Source organism: Echiichthys vipera, assembly GCF_963691815.1.
Source record: "Echiichthys vipera genome assembly, chromosome: X".
NCBI classification, from domain to species: Eukaryota; Metazoa; Chordata; class Actinopteri; order Perciformes; family Trachinidae; genus Echiichthys; species Echiichthys vipera.
The window spans coordinates 27,707,597-27,727,276 of record NC_139825.1 but is presented as its reverse complement, the minus strand read 5'-3'; the positions used below and the strand labels follow the sequence as shown (position 1 = coordinate 27,727,276).

At 38.7% G+C, this 19,680-nt stretch overlaps 1 protein-coding gene across 1 annotated transcript; it reads right to left on the bottom strand.

The window, feature by feature from the left end:
• Nucleotides 1-6,193: 6,193 nt before the first annotated feature.
• LOC310965526 (RNA-binding protein 5-like) lies at nt 6,194-15,885 on the bottom strand. Its single transcript, XM_083939186.1, has 25 exons — nt 15,820-15,885; nt 14,899-14,952; nt 14,669-14,831; nt 14,410-14,556; nt 13,990-14,059; nt 13,532-13,605; nt 12,641-12,724; nt 11,787-11,847; nt 11,572-11,640; nt 11,333-11,493; nt 11,142-11,239; nt 10,762-10,849; nt 10,141-10,209; nt 9,986-10,058; nt 9,797-9,900; nt 9,484-9,610; nt 9,270-9,361; nt 8,991-9,173; nt 7,966-8,115; nt 7,620-7,694; nt 7,341-7,520; nt 7,077-7,151; nt 6,893-6,993; nt 6,687-6,816; nt 6,194-6,518 (listed from the first exon to the last, which is right to left on the bottom strand). Exons 2-25 carry the CDS (start codon nt 14,913-14,915, stop codon nt 6,393-6,395), a joined length of 2,517 nt encoding a protein of 838 aa, XP_083795312.1. The 5' UTR covers nt 14,916-14,952; nt 15,820-15,885; the 3' UTR covers nt 6,194-6,392.
• Between the last annotated feature and the right edge of the window lie 3,795 nt (nt 15,886-19,680).

Sequence of the window (19,680 nt, the reverse complement as noted above, 5' to 3'; positions counted from 1 at the left end):
TAAGCTTACGCTCCGTTCTTCAAAAGAATAGCACAGAGATGGAATGACTCCGAACAAACATAGCAAAGATTCTGTGGTGTATCTACAAAATCATTGGCATTTCCACTAAAGCGAGAGCTGGTGAAACATGTAGGCCATTAAGCCTCAGGAAAGAGGATGATATCAGGGCAGCCAATAGAGGGTTTGGCAGAAATAAAATTGGAAAACATATCTAGTGGACGTTGAGAGACAGTGATTTAGCATGACCAGAGAATCAGTATCTTTCCAGCTTTTGTATAATGAACTTGAACTTAAGGTTCATATAGAATTTATTGAGCATTTCCATACATACGACCAGCCTCTAAAGTAGCTACGCTCTAAGGATTGTGAATATATGTGATGAAACAAGCACACAGAGAACAATAAGTTAGTGGAACAAATCACGTTGATTATTTTAAATACTTTAACAACCTGGTAAATCCCCAGATAAAGTGAAATATTTTCTTAAAGCATCACTAAACCAGAGCCAAGGAGTCGGAAGCTTCAAATGCCTGAGGCATAGAGAAACAATATTTAACTAGTAATACCACCATGTGGTTGTATGCCTCCGCTAACCAGTCAAGTGACAGTTTACATCCATGTCTGTTACAAAATATATGTAGTGAAGACTGAAGGAATTTGATAAAAGGTATTAAGTGTTTTTTTTGCTAAAACGTGGATGCATAGACCACATCTTCAACCCGGCAGTACAAGATCTAAACAATCTTAAGATTAGGGTCAACTATTCAGTATCTGACCAAATGTCTCCCCTTCTGTTCCTGGGTTATGGCGTTGAAGAATAAACAGAAACATTATATCACAGAAGTTAACTTTTGGATATATAATGCTGTCAATTCATCATTTTATGCTATTAGACATTTGTATTGAAAGTTGTCATAATTAGCGTAGGAATTATTGAGTTATGGCCAAAAATGTGCTTGTGAGGTCACAGAGACCTTGAACTTTGACTTCCAAAATGAAATCAGTTCATCCTTTAGTCCAAGTGGACATCTGTGCCAATTTTGAAGAAGATCCTTCCAAGGGTTGCTGAGATATTGCATTCACAACACACTCAAAAATGGAGGTACAAGACAAGAACATTTCTGTACTTACAGGTACACTTTTAAAGAATGATCCCTCAAAAGAACAATAATGACCTTTGAGAGGCCAGAAGTGTTCCCTTTGATGAACACAAAGGGTATAAAGTGATTTAAAACAAAAGAAAGTATAAATTTGTACCATTTCAACCCTAAGTACCTGCATCATTGAATAACGTGTGTAGCTATAGAAAGATAATAACTACTTCATTATTAGTACCAATAGTTGTAGTAGACTAGTAGGATAATTATAGTTATGGTATTTTGAGCTATTATTATTAATATGATTATTGTTAGCCTCCATGATTGTCATCATTTCTACAAAGGTTGCTAATTCTCAGCTCAATGTGAAGCATGAAACACAGTGTTTTGTTTTGAGCTCAGTCAGTTTGGAAAAGCTTTTAAAAAACTAGTTTTAAGCACTGGGTTTATATGATTTCATTTTATTTATTTTTATTCTATTTTAGCATTTTATTGTTATAGTTGTATCTTGTCAAAAAATGTTAGAAGTTGTTTATTTTGCTTTTATTCTTTTTATTTTATTCGTCTGTGTTGGTTTAATCTTGTTTTGTGAAGCTTTTTGGGCTGCGTTTTTGAATGAAAGATGCTACACAAATGAAGCTGAGTTCAGTTAAGTTGTTCTAAAATCACTGTAAATCATGTTATTGGCTTTTATTAGACATTAAATAAACACACAGCAATATAAGATGTGATCATAGACACATCGTAATTCTTCCGCCAAGCAATATAGTCCCCCAACACAGCAAAATGGTTGCCAAGCTCATTGCAGCGCATTAATACCACAGACATTAAAGGCCCTGGAAACCCAGAAAATCGCAATAGCCTTCTCAATATGTAACTTATACACATACAATATGTGTATGTACATAGATTGAGCATATAAAAATGATTAAAAATTAGTTCAAATTCAAATTCAAATCATTGTCATTTCAGTTTTTTTAACTGAGGTGTCCTGGTTTTGGATTTCAAATGGGCATGGTCATATTCAGAAATATTACACGTCACCACACCTTTCAAGAAGTATTGAAGTCACGTCATTTTTCATATAAAAGCTCTCTGCTCCCGCCTCTCAGTCAACTCAGCGCTCACTCTAACCCTGCGCAACTTTTGAAACATAGTTTGCTATATAGCATATTTGATCTGTCTATCTTGCTAACAATAGCTATCTACAGTATTTATCTGTAGTAATATGTCTAGCTATTTACTGTACCTATCTATAGTTTTTTTTTTTTTAATCATTCGTGGTGAAGCTATCTGCATAGCGGTCGTTAGCCATCTGGCTATTTAAGGTAAAGTCCACCGGAGAAACAGTGGACCGTGTTTTTAATTAGCCGCGGTGGACTCGACCACAAAAACTCCCATATATGCAGTGCTCATTTCACCCATGACCGGTACAGCAGTTTTGGCTGTGGAAGTGTGCAGTCTATTACCTGGAGGTGTCCCCTCTCTCCCTCTCCACACAGCACATACGAATCACTGATGTCCCAAACATGGAGGTTGATCATGTTGATGTGAGTATCGAACCATAGATAAAGTTAAGATATAACGTTACGTTACTGACTCATTAGTGTATTATTAGACTATATAACGCCATCCAACCTGGATATGCTAACAGTTCAATTCTCATTTGTCCAGGTCATCGCTATCCCCCAAAAAATCGTCAAAAGCCACTGGACTTGGTTATTTGTCTTAGAAGACGTTTCACCTCTCATCCAAGAGGCTTCATCAGTTCATGTACGCAACTGACCAGACTGGGACTGGTCCAACTAACTGGTGTGGAGATACTAGAGGTATTTAACCTCTAGTGAGGGAGTGCACAAGGCCGATGAGGTCACTGGAACCCTTTGTGCTCCAAGTGACAACGACAGTCGTTGGAGTGACAGTTGTTGGTGGGAAGTTGGTTTTTACTTCATTAGGGCTCTATTGGGTTATAACGACAGTCGTTGGAGTCACAGGAGGCCATTTGTGAACAGTTGTTCTTTGAGGTTAGATTGTTGAATCTCTTGGGAAGGGATGAAAGGGCAGCACTGTAAGGGCCCGTCCACACGAAGACGGGTTTTCTTGTAACCACACAACTTTGGTATAGTTTTGGCCAACCATCCACACGCAGCCGGCGTTATCGAAGCCCGGAAACTGTATTTTTTATAACCAGACATACATTTCATTTCCTCGTGATAAGGAGATAATACCTCCTTTTTTCACAAGATAATTTTGATCCATTTTCCCGAGATAAGATAATTAATTTGATAGATTATGAATGAAACGTGATAGCCCTGAGATTTCCATCACACCTGACATGTCTTGCCTCATAAAGACTTCTCATAAAAATGCAACTAAAGTTCAGAGACTTCACACACTGCTATAAGGAGATCATCCTGACTTTGGAAGCAGTCAACTCAGAACAACAAACATGTGAAGCTCCTGTGTCCCCAGCAAACCAGAGGTATTATGTATTACATGTGCATTTTTTCACCTTTTTTTTCTTGCATTAAGGTGTTTTTGTCCTAATTTGCATTAAAGGGGTCGCAAAATGGTAAAGATTATGTTGTTCTATTGCAGTCCAGAACCTACTTGCTGGAGACTGCCAGCCATCATTTCCATTTCACAATTCCCACAAGATGTCCAGAGCCACTTAGATGCCAAAGAACCAGTCCACAAGGAAAAAAAGTACCGCAACAAAATAACTGGGACACTGTATGAAATGCTGTCATAGTGTACAATGTAAGTGTTCCTTTCCAAATATAATACCATGATATCCCTCTTTTTAAAAAAAAAAACACAAATACAGAATACGACAAGGAAAGACTAGTGGGTGTAAATGCAACATTATCATTATAGTGTCATCAAAGTCCTAGTAATGAGATCTTTTCCTGCACTTTGGTGGATGAGGCCTTCATTGCAGCTTTCTGCATGTACTTCAACATGACATATCCTGCATACTTCATAATTCAAGACACTGACTTTTCTCCAGAGGCGCATCACAAACATCATCGTGGATGGAGAAAAACATCTGCCGGTAACTGCAACTCTGATGGTTAACCTTCTTTACCGAACATACCTGGATTGCATCATTGTTAAAAATGAACATCAAGTAGATTCTGAACGTTGAGATGTTCTGGGTGTTGTGTGGGAAACTGGTATTTCCTTGCTCTGACAATCGTTTCCATGTTTACCATGTCACAGTTGACAATGAATGGAGTCTGCTCACTCCAGGAAATGGTTAGTCCATCAAGCTCTTGACACATATTAAGTTGATGATAGACTGTTACTTTGAGGTATTCTGTCTAGATATGTTCAAAATATGTATGTTACCTTGAAATATTCTGCCTAAATCTGTTAATATGGTTTCCTTGATGCATACTGTACATACAGTACAAGTAAAAGGCAACTGAATGCTGATACCTTACTTCAGAATAACTTTTCATTGATTTGCAGTAGGGCTGCAACTAACAATTACTTTCATAGTTAATTAATCGGTCGATAATTTTCTTGATTAATCGATTAACAGTTGTTTGTTTTAAAAAAGTCAATAGTCAAAAATAGTGAAACAAATCAGTGTTTCCCAGAGTCTAAGATGGCATCCTTGAATGTCTTGCTTTACTCAAAACCCAAAGATATTCAGTTTACTGTCGTAGAGTAGTAAAGAAACCAAAGTAAGAAAATATTCATATTTCAGAAGCTGCGGCCAAAGAATTTTGCTTTTTTTCTTAAAATATTAGTCAAACAAATGAATCGATTATCAGAATAGCTGTCAATTAATTTAATAATCGATCATGGCAGCTATAATTTGCAGTAATTGGATCCAATCTATGCCAAGGCAATGGTCCCCAGAAAATAATAAAGCAATTGGGCCCCTTTAAAGTAAGGGCTAATCATTCAGCTGTTTACCTTAATTCACCATTTTAAAATATGCAATGTATAATGTTAATAATTTAAGCAATCTTTACATCTCATTATTTTATACATTGAAATGGATACATTTTATGTGAAAATATGTATTCACAATGAACTGTCCAGAAGCAATTATTGTGGACAATTCTTTTAAATTTTTATCTCCTTAAAGTCCAGAATAGCTTGTCGCTGGGGTGGTACCTTCATAAGTACCCTTTTCAGTAGGTACATTTCTGTACTATAGTATAAATGTACAGTTATGTCTTGTATGGTACACAATTGTACTTTAACTGGAACAATTTGCTAAGGTACAAAAATGGACAAGCATTTGTACCCTTTTAGGTACACACTGGTATATCTATTTTTGAGTGTGAACGATGGAACGGACGGACGAATGGACAACCCATACATAATGCCTCAGGCCACAGCTGTCGTTGCCGTGGAGGCATAAAAACATGAAATCAAATTAATTAGGTCTCCACATCTAATCCTACATCTTGGAGAGCTACAGAACACTAAACGTCAAATCTACCAGACACAGGAACCGTTTCTTCCCACAGGCCGCGACTATGATGAACAGTTAATATCAGACCATAAGGTCAGGGACAATCCCTGTGCAACAATAACTCCACCTACCAGCTAATTGAATAATTCAAAGGAAAAAAAATGCAATTAATAATTTCCTATTTATTCCAGCACCCCTTGCATTCTGTACCATTGCATCATTTTTGTACTGTTTACAATTCCATACTTCCATTTCTATCCGTACATAGAAGTTAAATGTATGTTTTCCTTTCAGTTTAGTTTTTAGCTGTATGTCCTTTTCAGTTCATAAAAACCGAGAGCAACAAAAAGCCAGTCAAATTTTGCGTGTGTATGTGTTCCCACTTATTTTAGTCATTAAAACCGATTCAGATTTATATTCCTAACCATATCCAAGTCATGAATGAAACATACTCAACCCGCAGATTCAAGCCATGAAATCAACTTGCAACTCTGCAGGGCTGCATAATAGTGGTGTGGTCCATTTTCTTTTATGTTATTTTTCAAATGAAAAGCCATTTCTGAGGGAAAAAAACATTTTGCATTCAAGTACTGTTGAGCACAAAAGTTGGATTTAATCATCACACTGATTCTTTAGATTTTTACAGAAACAAAACCTCAGCACACCCACATAATTTTATATACAAACACTATACAACATTTACATGTTCATTCAATTGAAAACTTCTTTTGTCTTTTATATCTAGCTATATAAAACAAAACTACATTTATATACATAAAGGTAGATATTTTTTTCACAGTATCATTTGACTGCAAAACTAGTATTTCCCGGTTCCATTAGATTACTCATCTCTCTGCAGTTCACTCTATCTCGGTGAAGCGTGCGAACATGGCCTTACGAACTGCATCCTTATAGGTGTCAGATGCTGAGAGTTCATATGAGCTTCCTTTAATACCCAAGCCTGTGCCCTTGGTCCTTAATGAAGCCTGTGGGGGAAAAGAAGGTTATTAGTGGAGACAGACGCAAGAAGTCCTCAGGTAACAGTGCTAATTGCTTTGTGAGTGAAAAATACATCAAAACATTGACATGCACATTCCATCTGTTAGGAGCTGATATGGGGGGATGAGTTTTATTTTGAAGAAAAATCTCCTCACCGAGATGGGAGCAGTGATGCCCTGTTGGTGGCGCCCCAGACCTTTGCCTTCCTTCCAGCCCATCGCTTGCAACATTTTGTTCCCGATGTTATCACTTGTAAGGCCGTCTTTGGTGGGTTGTTCATAGTTTCTGTTGAAGGTGAATGACAGGTGTTGAAAAAAGAAATGAAATTTCGCAGATATTTGCAGTGAGATTTAATTCTTACACTGTAGGGGTTGGTGGTTGATAGAATCTCTTCTTCGGTGCAGGAGGTTCAGGAACACCGTATTTCTCTCTCCTCTCTGCAGCTCTGTCTCTGTATTTCAGCTGTTAAAAATAAACCATGAAACTTTATTCAACGTGTCCTCATGCAAAAGAAAAACTGGTGTGAATTCTGTGAACTCATCTACCTCGGTTTCTTTCCTCTCCAGCTCCTCCAGCTCAGCTTCTGTGAGTTTTGATCTTCTCTGAATTTCCAAGTTTTGCTTAAACAATTGAAAGCAGCCTTAAGTGCCACATAAATATCATATTCACAAACATATTCAAGATCAAATATATCCTTTCCATTTTGTAGTGAAGCTTTGTACGTTGAACAGATGGCAGCAGCAGCATCCACAATCCATTCACTACTGCTACTTGCGGATTAAACGCCTGCTGTTTACCCCCGTCCTCACCTTGTGGAGGTCAGAGAGCTGTTGGTGACGCAGCAGAGCATCCTTGTTGGGGAACTGCCGTCGACACAGCAGACAAACCATCCTACTCCAGTCTGTTATTCTTCCCTCCTCATCCGCTGCTCTATCCGAGCCGCCCTCCTCCGGGTCACTGTCTCCGTTGTAAGCATCAACTAGACCACTCTGCAATATGAAAACGGAAAAAAGTGGAAGTGTTATGGGCTTTATTTTTTATTAATAATTGTGGAGTGGGGGGAAGAAAAGGTAAAAGCACAAACAAACCTTGGCTAAAGTCTCCTGCTCTGTGACCTTGGATTGTTCAATCATGAACGATGGCATCTCAAAACCTCCCATTTGCTAAAAGGAAGAAACACATTTCATTCATTATGGATATAAAGCTACTGGTGTAGAGTCAAAGTCAGTCATGATGTTAGCAAACTTCAAATCCAAATGGCTAAGAAAAAAATAATAATTAGAGGTTTAGTTCTCATTCAAAAAAAATTATTAAAAGTATGAATTTGAATTAACGTGACCTCCCAATTAGCCCCCTCTCAGTCTATATTAGCAAGGTTTCAAGTACGCTATGACACTAATCCAATGCAAAACACTTGTCGTGAGTAGTAAATACCTTTTTCTCAAAGAGGAAGAAACCTGCATCGGCAGCTGCAGACTCTCTCTTCTCTTCCTCCTTGGATGGTCCAAAGCCTTGGAAACTGCTCTTAAAACTTTCTTTTTGCTTATTTAAGGTTTTTGCCCAGCGCTCCATGTCCTTTGCAATCTGCAATTGTATTAACAATCAGTACAGATATCCAACTATAGGCCAAAGCAAGGAATCTCTGTTCTTCCATCTGTGTGTGATTTGCATGTCTGGAGAACCATTACTCACATCTGTTTCACACATGGCAGATGTATTGCTGGGGTATTGTAGAATTTGGTGCAATTTGGCCAAACAGTGGCAATATAACGACGATCTTTACGTTTTGGCCTTTAACGTTTAAATTGGCAGTCTCAGAAACCAAATGTTTCTTTTTTTGGGGGGATTATAATGTATCCATATGAGCCACATCCATTCCTCCATTTTGAATTGTGACCAAATCTGTTTTTTTCCACTACTCAATAATCACCAAATTTTGGCACAGAACATCTCTGGATCAGGTCATTTTTTGAATATTTCAGATTTTTGATGTTCAATATAATTCTGGTATAGCTGGCCCTAGCAGAAGGCAGGGCTTGTATACAAACATGTCATATCCCCTGAACGCTGTGTAGATATGATGTCTGAGTGGCCATGACAAGTTTAGTCCATTCTGGCCAATAGGTGGTGCTGTAGCAGCACTATAAAGGAATGAATCTCTTCATATGAACAGTATGCATGTACGACTGTATATATCAAGAAATGTTCATCCAATTGACTTCACACTTGGCAGGCTTGCTGAGGACCCAAGAGAATCGGCTGAGTGGTTCTCAAGAACGATGTAAGCAGCGCTTTCACGGGCAAAGCAATCGGCTTGCTCCGTACAGACATGGTCCTTGACAATACTGCAAGCCACAATACTGGGAGCCAAAGCATCGGCACATTTTGAACGGGCACTACATTAGTCATTTAAATGACAAGATATGAAGTATACAAAAAAAAAAACCTTTAGCACTTACCTGCTGTGCAGACTTGCTTTTGGGCTTGTCTTTCTTCTCTTTGGGCTCTTTACTGTTTGCCGTTGAGGAACTGTTGGCTAACACTTGTTCTGCGCTCATTTCTGATTCCACCGGTGCAGGAATGTATGTCTCCTTCTCACTGTCCCAGTAGAGGTACTGCTGAGTCTCCGAGTTATAGAAGTACTGTTCATAACAAGCATATGAAAAACTGTATCAACTGTTTTGGACAAATTCAATGCACAATGTACTGCATATACAGTAAAGCCACTGGGTACATACTTGGCTGATGGGGTCATAGTACAGGCCGGTCTGTGGATCGTAGTAGTAACCTGAGGACTCATCATACTGGTATGTGGAGGTGTCAGGGAAAACTACAGATACAAAAAGAGGCACATATGATACAAGATGTGACTCATAAATCATATAAAATCAATCTAAGGTTGATCTATCCATTCACATGCAGAGGAGCCAGTGTGTAGCTAACTAATCTCACCTGTTGTGTTAGCAGCCGGGGTAACACAGACGGTTGCAACAGTGGAAGATGCTGGTGTTACCAGTGGTACGGTGCAAATACTAGTAGTCTGTTGTGCTGCATCAACAGCCCTCAGTAACTGATGAGACTGAGATTGATGGGGGGGAGAGAGAGAGAGAGCGAGAGGGAGAGAGAGAGAGAGAGAGAGAGAGGGAGAGAGAGAGAGAGAGAGAATTATTTACTTTTGCAGCAACAAAACAACACCTGAGTTAGAAAAATAAATAAATGAGTAGTTGTATGTGCAGTATAGATGGCATGGTAGTATACCATTTACCTGTATGGCAGTCTGGCTGATAATAACAGGCTGGTAAACCTGAGGCGTCTGGGATATGACCACACCTGCAGCTGCTGGGATCAACGTCTTTATTCCTGGAGCAGCTAAAAACAGAGGGTAGCAATTCCGGCCTTAACATAAAAATCAGTCAAAGATCTGCCAAAAGAAGCAAGCAACTCCTTTTATTACCTCCGAGTAATCCATCGCCAACGACAGGAGCCATTGCTTCAGGCTGCTTCTGCCACACTTGATAGCTCTGTCCCTGCGTCACAGGAAAAAATAATGTCCATCACTGGCCTTTCTTGTTAAAGTGACTGTCACAATAAAGCAGTCTGGAAGCTGACCTGTGTTTGCTGTGCATAGCCATCTGGAAGGGCAATGTAGTCCGAGGTGGTACCTGAACCTTGCTGTAACTACGGCAATAAACAGAAATGAGAGCACAAATCAGTAACAACCCCAATTAAAACATGCCAAGTTACATTTGCGACTGAGCCAGTATTTTGAAAATAAATGTTTAAATTCACTCAGTAAATCTTAATACATACTGTTAAAATTTGCACATTAAGCCCCACTAAGCAATACTTTTTTAATTAACAATAAATCAAATTGTTCCTTGTAATGTTAATATTTCTAATACTGACGGCCCCACTGAGAATCAGCATCCCACTTTACAGCTTTTTGTAGCTTCCTGGTCCTTTCTTTTTTAGTCTTAAACAATCACATTAAAAAAAACAAATATAACTGCATACTTGTGTTGAAACACTTCAGTCCTTTAGTGAAATCACAAAAAAAAAAAAATTTTTTTCTTCCAGTGGTTCACACGTGTGTACTCATACAGTACCACCTTTTAGCATTTTAGGCCACAAGTGTTCTTTGTACTTTAATGTCAAACCTCATAGTTCAGGAAATTTTTAATTGCAACACATTTAAATGACTTGAAAACTGCACACATATAACCGTGATACCTGGCTGGAGGACCACTGAGCAGCAGCAATTGCTGTGCTGGCAACAGAAAGAGCATTGGCTCTAATCCCATCAGGCGGTGCAGAGTCTCTGGAAAGGACACAGATGTGATAAGTTAAACCTTATTTGGCGTTACATGAAGGATGAAAATAAGTTCTTTATTACACTATGCTTTCATTTGAATATGATTATGAATGTAAATTATATACGTTAACATATTTTATTTAAATTTTCAGTGTGTTACAAAACATTAATAAAATTTAAAAAAACTATACAATGTGGGGATAAAACTGTTGCAGTTCACACAGTGGATCCAAAAGACCTTATATTCTATTAAAAGGAAGCTGAATAAAACAGTATGTGTGTGTGTGAGATGACTCACTTCCTAGCGCTCTTGGCATAATCCACACCAATTGTTTTTCCATCCAGTTTTAGCGGTGGCTGAAGGCTCTGTAGAATGGTGAGCAGCTGAGAAGCCTCCTAAACAGGAAGTGAAGATGCAAGATTGTCACGGGTGTGTACACACCCAGAAGAAACATACTGACTTGTATTATGAATACAGGAATAACATACCAAGGGAGATGAGAGCTGAACAAAGGCAAAGCCTCTATTCTGTCCTGTTTGCTTGTCTTTGATGAGGCGGATATTTACCGCTGACAGGTTGGCATAGGGAGCCAATATACTCAGGATTCCATCAACAGTTGAAGGAGGGGCAATGTTTCTCAAAATAATTGCTGTGAACAAAAAAAGGATCCATGAATAAATGTTTATTGGGGGAACATGCTGTTAATGTGATGGAAAAACACACTCACTGTCTCCATTGTAGTCTCCTGGATGTTGAGACTCAGTATTTAAACCACTCAGTGCTGGTGACTCCCCATCTGCACTCGGCAATGACAAATTAGAGTGACACATAGGTCACCATTAATCAGTGCAAGCCACTAAAATAGCGCAGGGATCAGTGGAGGGTATTTACAGAGAAGACCAAAACGTATATTTTTGGTTTGTTGAAGATGTAAAAACTCACCAACTTTGGCTGCTCCGCACCTGAAACACTTCAGCCTCTTGCGGAAATTGTACAGACCACACTGTGATAAACCAATGACAATGTTGTAGTCTTTTTTTTAAAGAATAAGGAGAAAAAGAAATACATATTCTGGTATCACAGTGTAGTATCTAAAACGCACTTAATACTGACTGATGTATGCATTATTACGCAACATTACTAGCAGCAGTGTTGAAAAATTGACAAAACATTAAGGGCATAAAATATGACATTTTATTAAAAGTTAAATGAGCACATAACAAAACCCACAAATTATTATTTTCAATGGGAACAAATGAGATGAGTGACAAAAGCGATATGTAAGCACTGCAGCGGTGTATGCCTCAACTCGATGTTGAATAGAAGAGAGAGCGAGAAAACGCAGCTGGTACCAGCGTATTAATAGTGCGGAAAAATTTGTTTTGGAACCATTTCAAATATTCAGAAATGAAAAATCAATATTTTTGACAACCCTTACTAGCACGACCATTATAGCCCATGTGCAATAAGGCTGCTGGTGAAATCTGTACAAGCTAGCACATGTTCTGTAGCCTTTATGTTAGCCTATACTCTATTTTTATATAAACATACCGTATATATATATATATATATATATATATATATATATATATATATATATATATATATATCTTTATTTAATTCATCGTAACTATTTTTTACTCAGCAAATTACCCAGATATGTTGTGTTTTTGTCCTTGATAACTCATTACCCCCACCCCTTCTTTGTTTTATTTTCTCTTGACTGAGACAACCATGCAAGAATTCCATTGTGAAGGAAAATAAAGTTACTTGAACAAATTAGAAATTACACTCACTGCATTGCAGAGCCAGTTTTCGAACTTCTGCCTCCTGTTGCTGTAGTGCACTGCAATTCTTTTCCCCTGGATGACCAACTTGTTCTGTGAAGTCAAAAGCCGCAAGTTATTTCAAATTCCAAAGAGAAGAGTTGAGAGCAGCTGGGACGGGAAAGAGTGGCTAGGCTTACACTCGTAGCTGCTTAGGTAGAGTGTCTCAAGGAGTAAAAAGGGAACAGAGGTACTGTAGAAAGTAAAGTTCAGAGAGAAAGCTTCAGTTTTGTGTATGAGGGAATGAGTTCTCAAAAAAAAAAAAAAAAGGTTCTAAGTGTTTTGGATCGGAGTGCTGCCAGCTCGTCCATCTCTCACCACAGTCTTCGGATTTTAATTGGAGATGAGAAAATATCCAAGTGACTGAGCTGGAGCAGAATGTGCTATGGAACCACTGGATAGTCAGAACTGAACAACACTATGTGAGCTACTCTGTAAACCGGAAGTACGGTCCTTTCATAAAGAGAGGCAAAAGGCTTATTCATCTTAAGGTCCAAAATATTTTCTGCGTAGCATCTAGGTTTCTATCTGTAACAGGACAAAATATTTAAATGCATTTCAAATAGCAAAAACTTTTATACAGTCATTCAAAACTGAATTCACAACTTGTTGAGGGAGTATTTTGTCTGGAAAAAGCGGCTGTATACTAAAATTAAGTGTGTGATATCAAAAATAAATACCTCTGATATCACAGTTTTGTGTGACCATGGTTATGATATAGTCCTGCATCTAAAAAACAGCTTTCTCTAACTCTGTATATTGCAAATATGCACAACTCTCAATGATCAGTCAGTCATGTATCGGTCAATCGGGGCTCTAATCTCCAAGAATAACTCTAAACTTGGTGATTGTTGAGGCAACCTGATTGGTCTCCATCCATCGGGTAGCATCTTGCAAGTGATAAAACTCCACGAAGGCGAAACCTCGGCTTATACCTAGAGACAGCATTCAAATATAGACGGGATGCGTGTTAGTTAGAATGCCTTGGTGCAACATTCAAACTCACAATGGGCTTATTCAGGCCAATTCAAATCAAAACGAAGGTGGGAAGGGTGTTTACAAGGTCAAGAAGGTGGTGGTAGTTTTTTTTTCTTTTTTTAACCATAACATATAGTCTGTACAAAAAAAGTATGAGGAATAGTACATACAGTTACCTCCTTACCTGGCAATATCATCAAAACCAGACAATCTATGTGACACAGAGGATCCTCTGAAAGTTGTAATATGAGGCTTTTTTTCTCCAGGGATTGCAATAAAATAGGTCAAGTAGGATTGTAAGACTGAACATGGAGATGAATGTGAAACGAGTCAACACTCACCTGTCCTTTTCTTCATCAAGCGAATGTCCACAGGTTGGGGCCCCTGCAGCTGCTCGAGCGCTGAGCGCATCTGGGAAATTTAAGGAACAGGGTCGAAATGATCCAAATTAGTGTTTTTCTTTTCACTGTTTTGCCTAGAATTTAGAACATTTCCCATGAAATACATTTCCCATGAAATACAGCTAAATCTATCAGCAAACTTTATGCCATTTCAATATTTTTTAGAAATGGTCAGGTGCCTCTGCAAGCCAAAGTGTTTTTAGAATTACGTCAACAAATGAAACAGATCAGTGCAGAAAGTGCCTCAAATTTTAAGAATCTACACCTTCGAAATTCACAAAAGGATCTTGTGTGTGACTGATTTCTGTCATAACGTTGCAGAGACAGTTTACGGATTTGAACTTTGCCCTAAGAGCTTACATCATCCTCTGTGAGATGAAGAGGGAGACCCCTCAGCATAATCGTTTTGCTCTCCTCCTCCTGCTCCATTTTGTAGTCCTGGTCTGGATAATCTCCATCGTATTCATCATCTGATCTATCGCTATTGCGCCGTTTTCGGCTCCTCTGCTGCAGACCAAAAAAAATAAACGCTGTTATTATTAGAACAATAATGTTTTGTATAGTTCTGTTACAGGTGTGAAAGCAGTATGAGCTCATTATGGCTATACTATTCACTCACCTCTGGACTGTCTCCGCGCTCTTCAAAGCACTCGTTGTGTTTATCATCACCCCATCGTCTATCATAATCCCTCTCCACATCTCTACTCCGTCTTTCATGCCATTCTGGGTCATCTCTCCTCCCATCTGAACCATATCTCCCACTACGTTCACTCCGACTAAGCCTGAAAAGTAAAAGAAGTGTCAGTGCAAATACAGTGAATATGTGCCACTACCATATTTGATTATTACCTTTTATCAGCTCCCATGGCTTAATGTTGAGGAGGCACACTTGATCAAGGAACTCTGTAAAATAATCAAGTTTTTAGCCAACTAAAATCAAAAATAGCTGTCAGCAGGCGTTAACATCAGCCAGGAAAAAATTCAGATAGATATCAGTAGGGTACCTTTATATTGGCTCTCAGGCCTTGGTAATATTAATCCAAAAGTAAAAAACAGGTGCCTACACTTTTGCAATGAATTGTTTTTTTGATTTAAATTGTATTTCAAACATGTAAAAAATGAAACAGAAAATAATATTACACAACTAGAAAGGACAGAGATGCATGAATAACAAACACTTGATTTTTTTTTCACATGTACGAAAAGGAATGGGAAAAAGTATACACTTATTTAATCCCACTTCTCCATAATTCATTGTTAGTTATTTAACAACTTCCTCTGTCATACATTTGTTTTTTTTCTTTAATTTTTTCCAAACTCACCGATTTAAAAAAAAAAAAACTTTGCTTAACAAGTATACAATTTATTTCTAATTTATTCCAATCCAATGTATATTATAATGTCTTGCATATTTATTTAATTTAATAATGTTGCTGCTGTTGGTCGAAAATGTCTATTTTAACGTTACATTCCGTTGACATCTGGAGGCTGAGAGGTCACAGATGAAGGGATACCAGAGGCCTTATCTGCAACGACTGACAGAAAATGTCACGCCGCTTCGGATGGAGGTTAACTTCACCTTCAAGATAACTGGTGTACTGTCTTTCGACCCTTTGCTGTCACAGTAGCCAGCAGGCCAGTTCAGCTAACGGTATGTGCGATAGTCGTTAGCTTTGACGTTTGATTCGTTAAAGCTAGCGTAACCTTAAATAACTTATCTTACGTTAGCCGAAACAACGAATGAAAACCGCGTGCCTTCGTGTTACATACCGCTTTAAAAACAGAGACAGCTGTATCGATACCGTATTCGTTACCTGATAGTAAAAATGTTTTTTCCCAAGTTTCTATCAACGTTTAGAAAAAACAGATTTTCCGGTAGGCAGAAAAGTCTCTCTCTCTCTCTCTCTCTCTCTCTCTCTCTCTCTCTCTCTCTCTCTCTCTCTCTCTCTCTCTCTCTCTCTCTCTCTCTCTCTCTCTCTCTCTCTCTCTCTCTCTCTCTCTCTCTCTCTCTCTCTCTCTCTCTCTCTCTCTCTCTCTCTCTCTCTCTCTCTCTCTCTCTCTCTCTCTCTCTCTCTCTCTCTCTCTCTCTCTCTCTCTCTCTCTCTCTCTCTCTCTCTCTCTCTCTCTTTTTTCTTTTTTTTTTCTTTTTTTTTCTTTTTTTTAGAACTGATAACAAACGGATTCATTGCGCAGTACCGCCACCCACTGACTGGGAGGACACACTGAACTAACAAGCGAATAATAATGTCCTGTACCCCTGTTAAATGACTCCTTATACTCAGTTTAAAAGTAAACTTAAAACTTTCTTACTTGCTTATAGTTAGGGCCTACTAGTCCTTAATTTCTAGTCCTGATACTCTGAGCTTCTCTCCTCTCTGTCTGTATCATTCATGTCTCATCAATGCATGTTACTAATTCAACTTCTTCCCTGGAGTTGTTTGTGCTTTGTCATCTCGCAGGTCTCTGCTGATCGTGGTGGTGCCTGCTGCCGTGGTCCTGCATGACGCTTCTCACATACTATCATTAGTTTTATAAATTATAAAGTTTGTAGCCAAAAAACATCATAAGTAATATCTCATTGTTATTACCACTACTCATCATTGATCGTATTTACCACCACAATTATTATCATTGTCATATTCTATCATCATAGCCGTGCTTGTTTCTATTATTCTTCTATATGTTGATGCAATTCAATTGCTTTACTTTAGTTAAAATTAAAATAGGGGCAACTAAATAAACTGTATGTACTTTTATGAGGTAAGCCTGTGAATGTTCTCATTTGTCCAGGTCATCCCCCAAGCAATTTCAGTCAAAAGCAACTGGACTTGGTTATTCGTCTAGGAAGACGTTTCACCTCTCATCCAGGAGGCTTCATCAGTTCATGTACGCATCTAACCAGGCTGGCACTGGTCCAACTATCTGGTGTGGAGATCCAGGTATTTAACGTAACACATGCTGTCCATGCTGTCCAATGAGCCTCTACATTGGGGTATACAGAAAACCCACTCACACAGATCAATATCTACTGTTTGACTCCCACCACCCCCTGGAACACAAGCTTGGAGTTATCAGAACACTGCAACATAGAGCTGATAACGTACCCACCAGCTCACAAGCACCCGAGAGGCGCCTTCACAACCTGTGGTTACCCCAGCTGGACCTTTGTGAAAACGGCAGCTGCTTCCAGAATGAAAACCAAAGTGGTTGAGAAAGAAAAAGAAAACAAGAGGAACAACATAGTCATCCTGTATGTGGCTGGGGTATCAGAGAAACTCAGGAGGATCTTCAACATCCCTTTGTATTTCAAACCCAGTAACACACTCAGACAGAGACTAGTGCATCCCAAGGACAGAACACCACGCACCCACAAAAGCAACCTGGTTTATGCTGTCCAATGCAACGAGGAATGCAAAGATCTCTACATTGGAGAAACAAAACAACCACTGCATAAACGCATGGCCCAACACAGGAGAGCTAACTCCTCAGGCCTGGACTCCGCTGTCCACTTACATCTCAAGGAGAAAGCCCACTCCTTTGATGACAACAATGTCCACATCCTGGACAGAGAGGACAGATGGTTTGAAAGAGGAGTAAAATAAGACATCAATGTAAAAATAGAGAAACCATCACTAAACAAAGAAGGAGGTCTATCTCCAATTTACAGAGCTGCCCTTTCATCCTTTCCCAGGAGATTCAACAATCTAACCTCAAAGAGTAACTGTTCACAAATGGCCTCCTGTGACTCCAACGACTGTCATTAAGACTCAATAGAGCCCTAACGAAGTTGAAACCAACTTCAATTCAATTTTATTTATAGTGCCAAATCATAACAAAAGTTATCTCAGGAGTGTTTACAAACTAGGTATAGACCACACTCTATGACTTATTTCTGATTTACATAGACCCAACAATTCCCCCGTAGAGTATGGTAGCAACAAAAACCTTCCCTATAGCAGACAGGAACTTCAGACAGACCCAGCTCTGTGGAGGACGGACATCTGTCTTGACCGGTTGGGGAGGAAGAAAAGGAGAGAGAAAGAGAGAAAAGACGGACACAAAGACAGAGACAGACACACTTCCAGTAACTATAATAATATCTATAGCAATGTGAATATGACTTATATGTTATGGCAGTTAATACAGCAGAATAGTAGAAACAAGCACAGCTAAGGTTATGGATTATAAGAGTAGCAGGACGCGTCATGCAGGACCACGGCACCAGGCACCACCACGATCAGCAGAGACCTGCGAGACGACAAAGCACAAACAACTCCCACCTACGACTTCCACTCTAACGCTGGTCATTGGCACTTGGAGCACAAAGGGTTCCAGTGACATCATCGGCCTTGTGAGAGGTTAAATACCTGGATCTCCAGACCAGATAGTTGGTCCAGTCCCAGCCTGGTCAGATACATGAACTGATGAAGCCTCTTGGATGAGAGGTGAAACGTCTTCCTACACAAATAACCAAGTCCAGTTGCTTTTGACTGAAATGGCTTTGCTTTATGAGAGAACTATTATACTTTTTACTCTTTTAGATCAATTTGATACCTTTAGTTACTAGTTACTTTGCATGTTAAGATTATTACAAAATATACTTGCTCCTTGATCCTTGATCCTTTGGGGAAATGCAGAAGTTACTTTTTGTCAGCATATAAAGTAATCAAAACATTTACCAGCTTGAAAAATTAAATTGATGTACACACATTAATATATAAATAATTACAATTCTAATATACAAGTACTTACTGTCCCTTAATTTAGAATAATATGTATTAGTCTTATTTAGTCATCTCATATTTGTATATGCAATAACTGACAGTATTATTTATTAATCTCTGTTTGGTCATATATTTATTCATACATTAATCCTTATTTTAACAGAGCCATGCATATAGTTCCATTCTGCTTTACAATATTGTGTTTTACTGAATGACACTAAAGAGATCTTGAATCATGAGTAATCCAATAATATAATATCTATATACGGTTCTTAAATGGGCCATTCTGCATAGTACCGTTACTTTTGGTATATGACAGGGGTGTCCAATTAGAGTACTTACAGTACTGAAATGTTTGGCTGCAGTACATTGTCACATACACAGGCTAGTATGTCCCCAATACTGTTATGATGTATTGTTTCAAAGTTAATGTGTTTGCTATAGTTTTTAACTGTGGTGGAGGCTGTGTTATTCAATGCAATTTTTGGGGAGCTATTGCTACCCTAGAAAATCTTCCGCTGCCTGATAAAGAGCAGATCATTAGAATTAGGTTAGAACAGGAAGGGAGAAACCATAGACTGTTTTATGATATTATTATATATAATATTAATTTATACAGTCTATTGGAGAAACCTAAAACATGCAGGGCAGCAGCTCTCCAGGAGCATGACTGGCCACCCCTGGAAAATTATATTTCCACTACTGGTACTCCCATGGACCTCAGGCTGCGAACCTTTACGGTTGGGACGATGTGTTGTATATTAAATCATTAAATCATTTATACAGTCTGTGGTTGGGACATCACTGGCTTGCATGTGCAGATACTCATCACCGCGGGGTGGCGCTGCAGTCCCAGTGAGATGCGGATGAGCTGCAGAAGCAGAAAATCTGCTGCTCTCATCCCTGC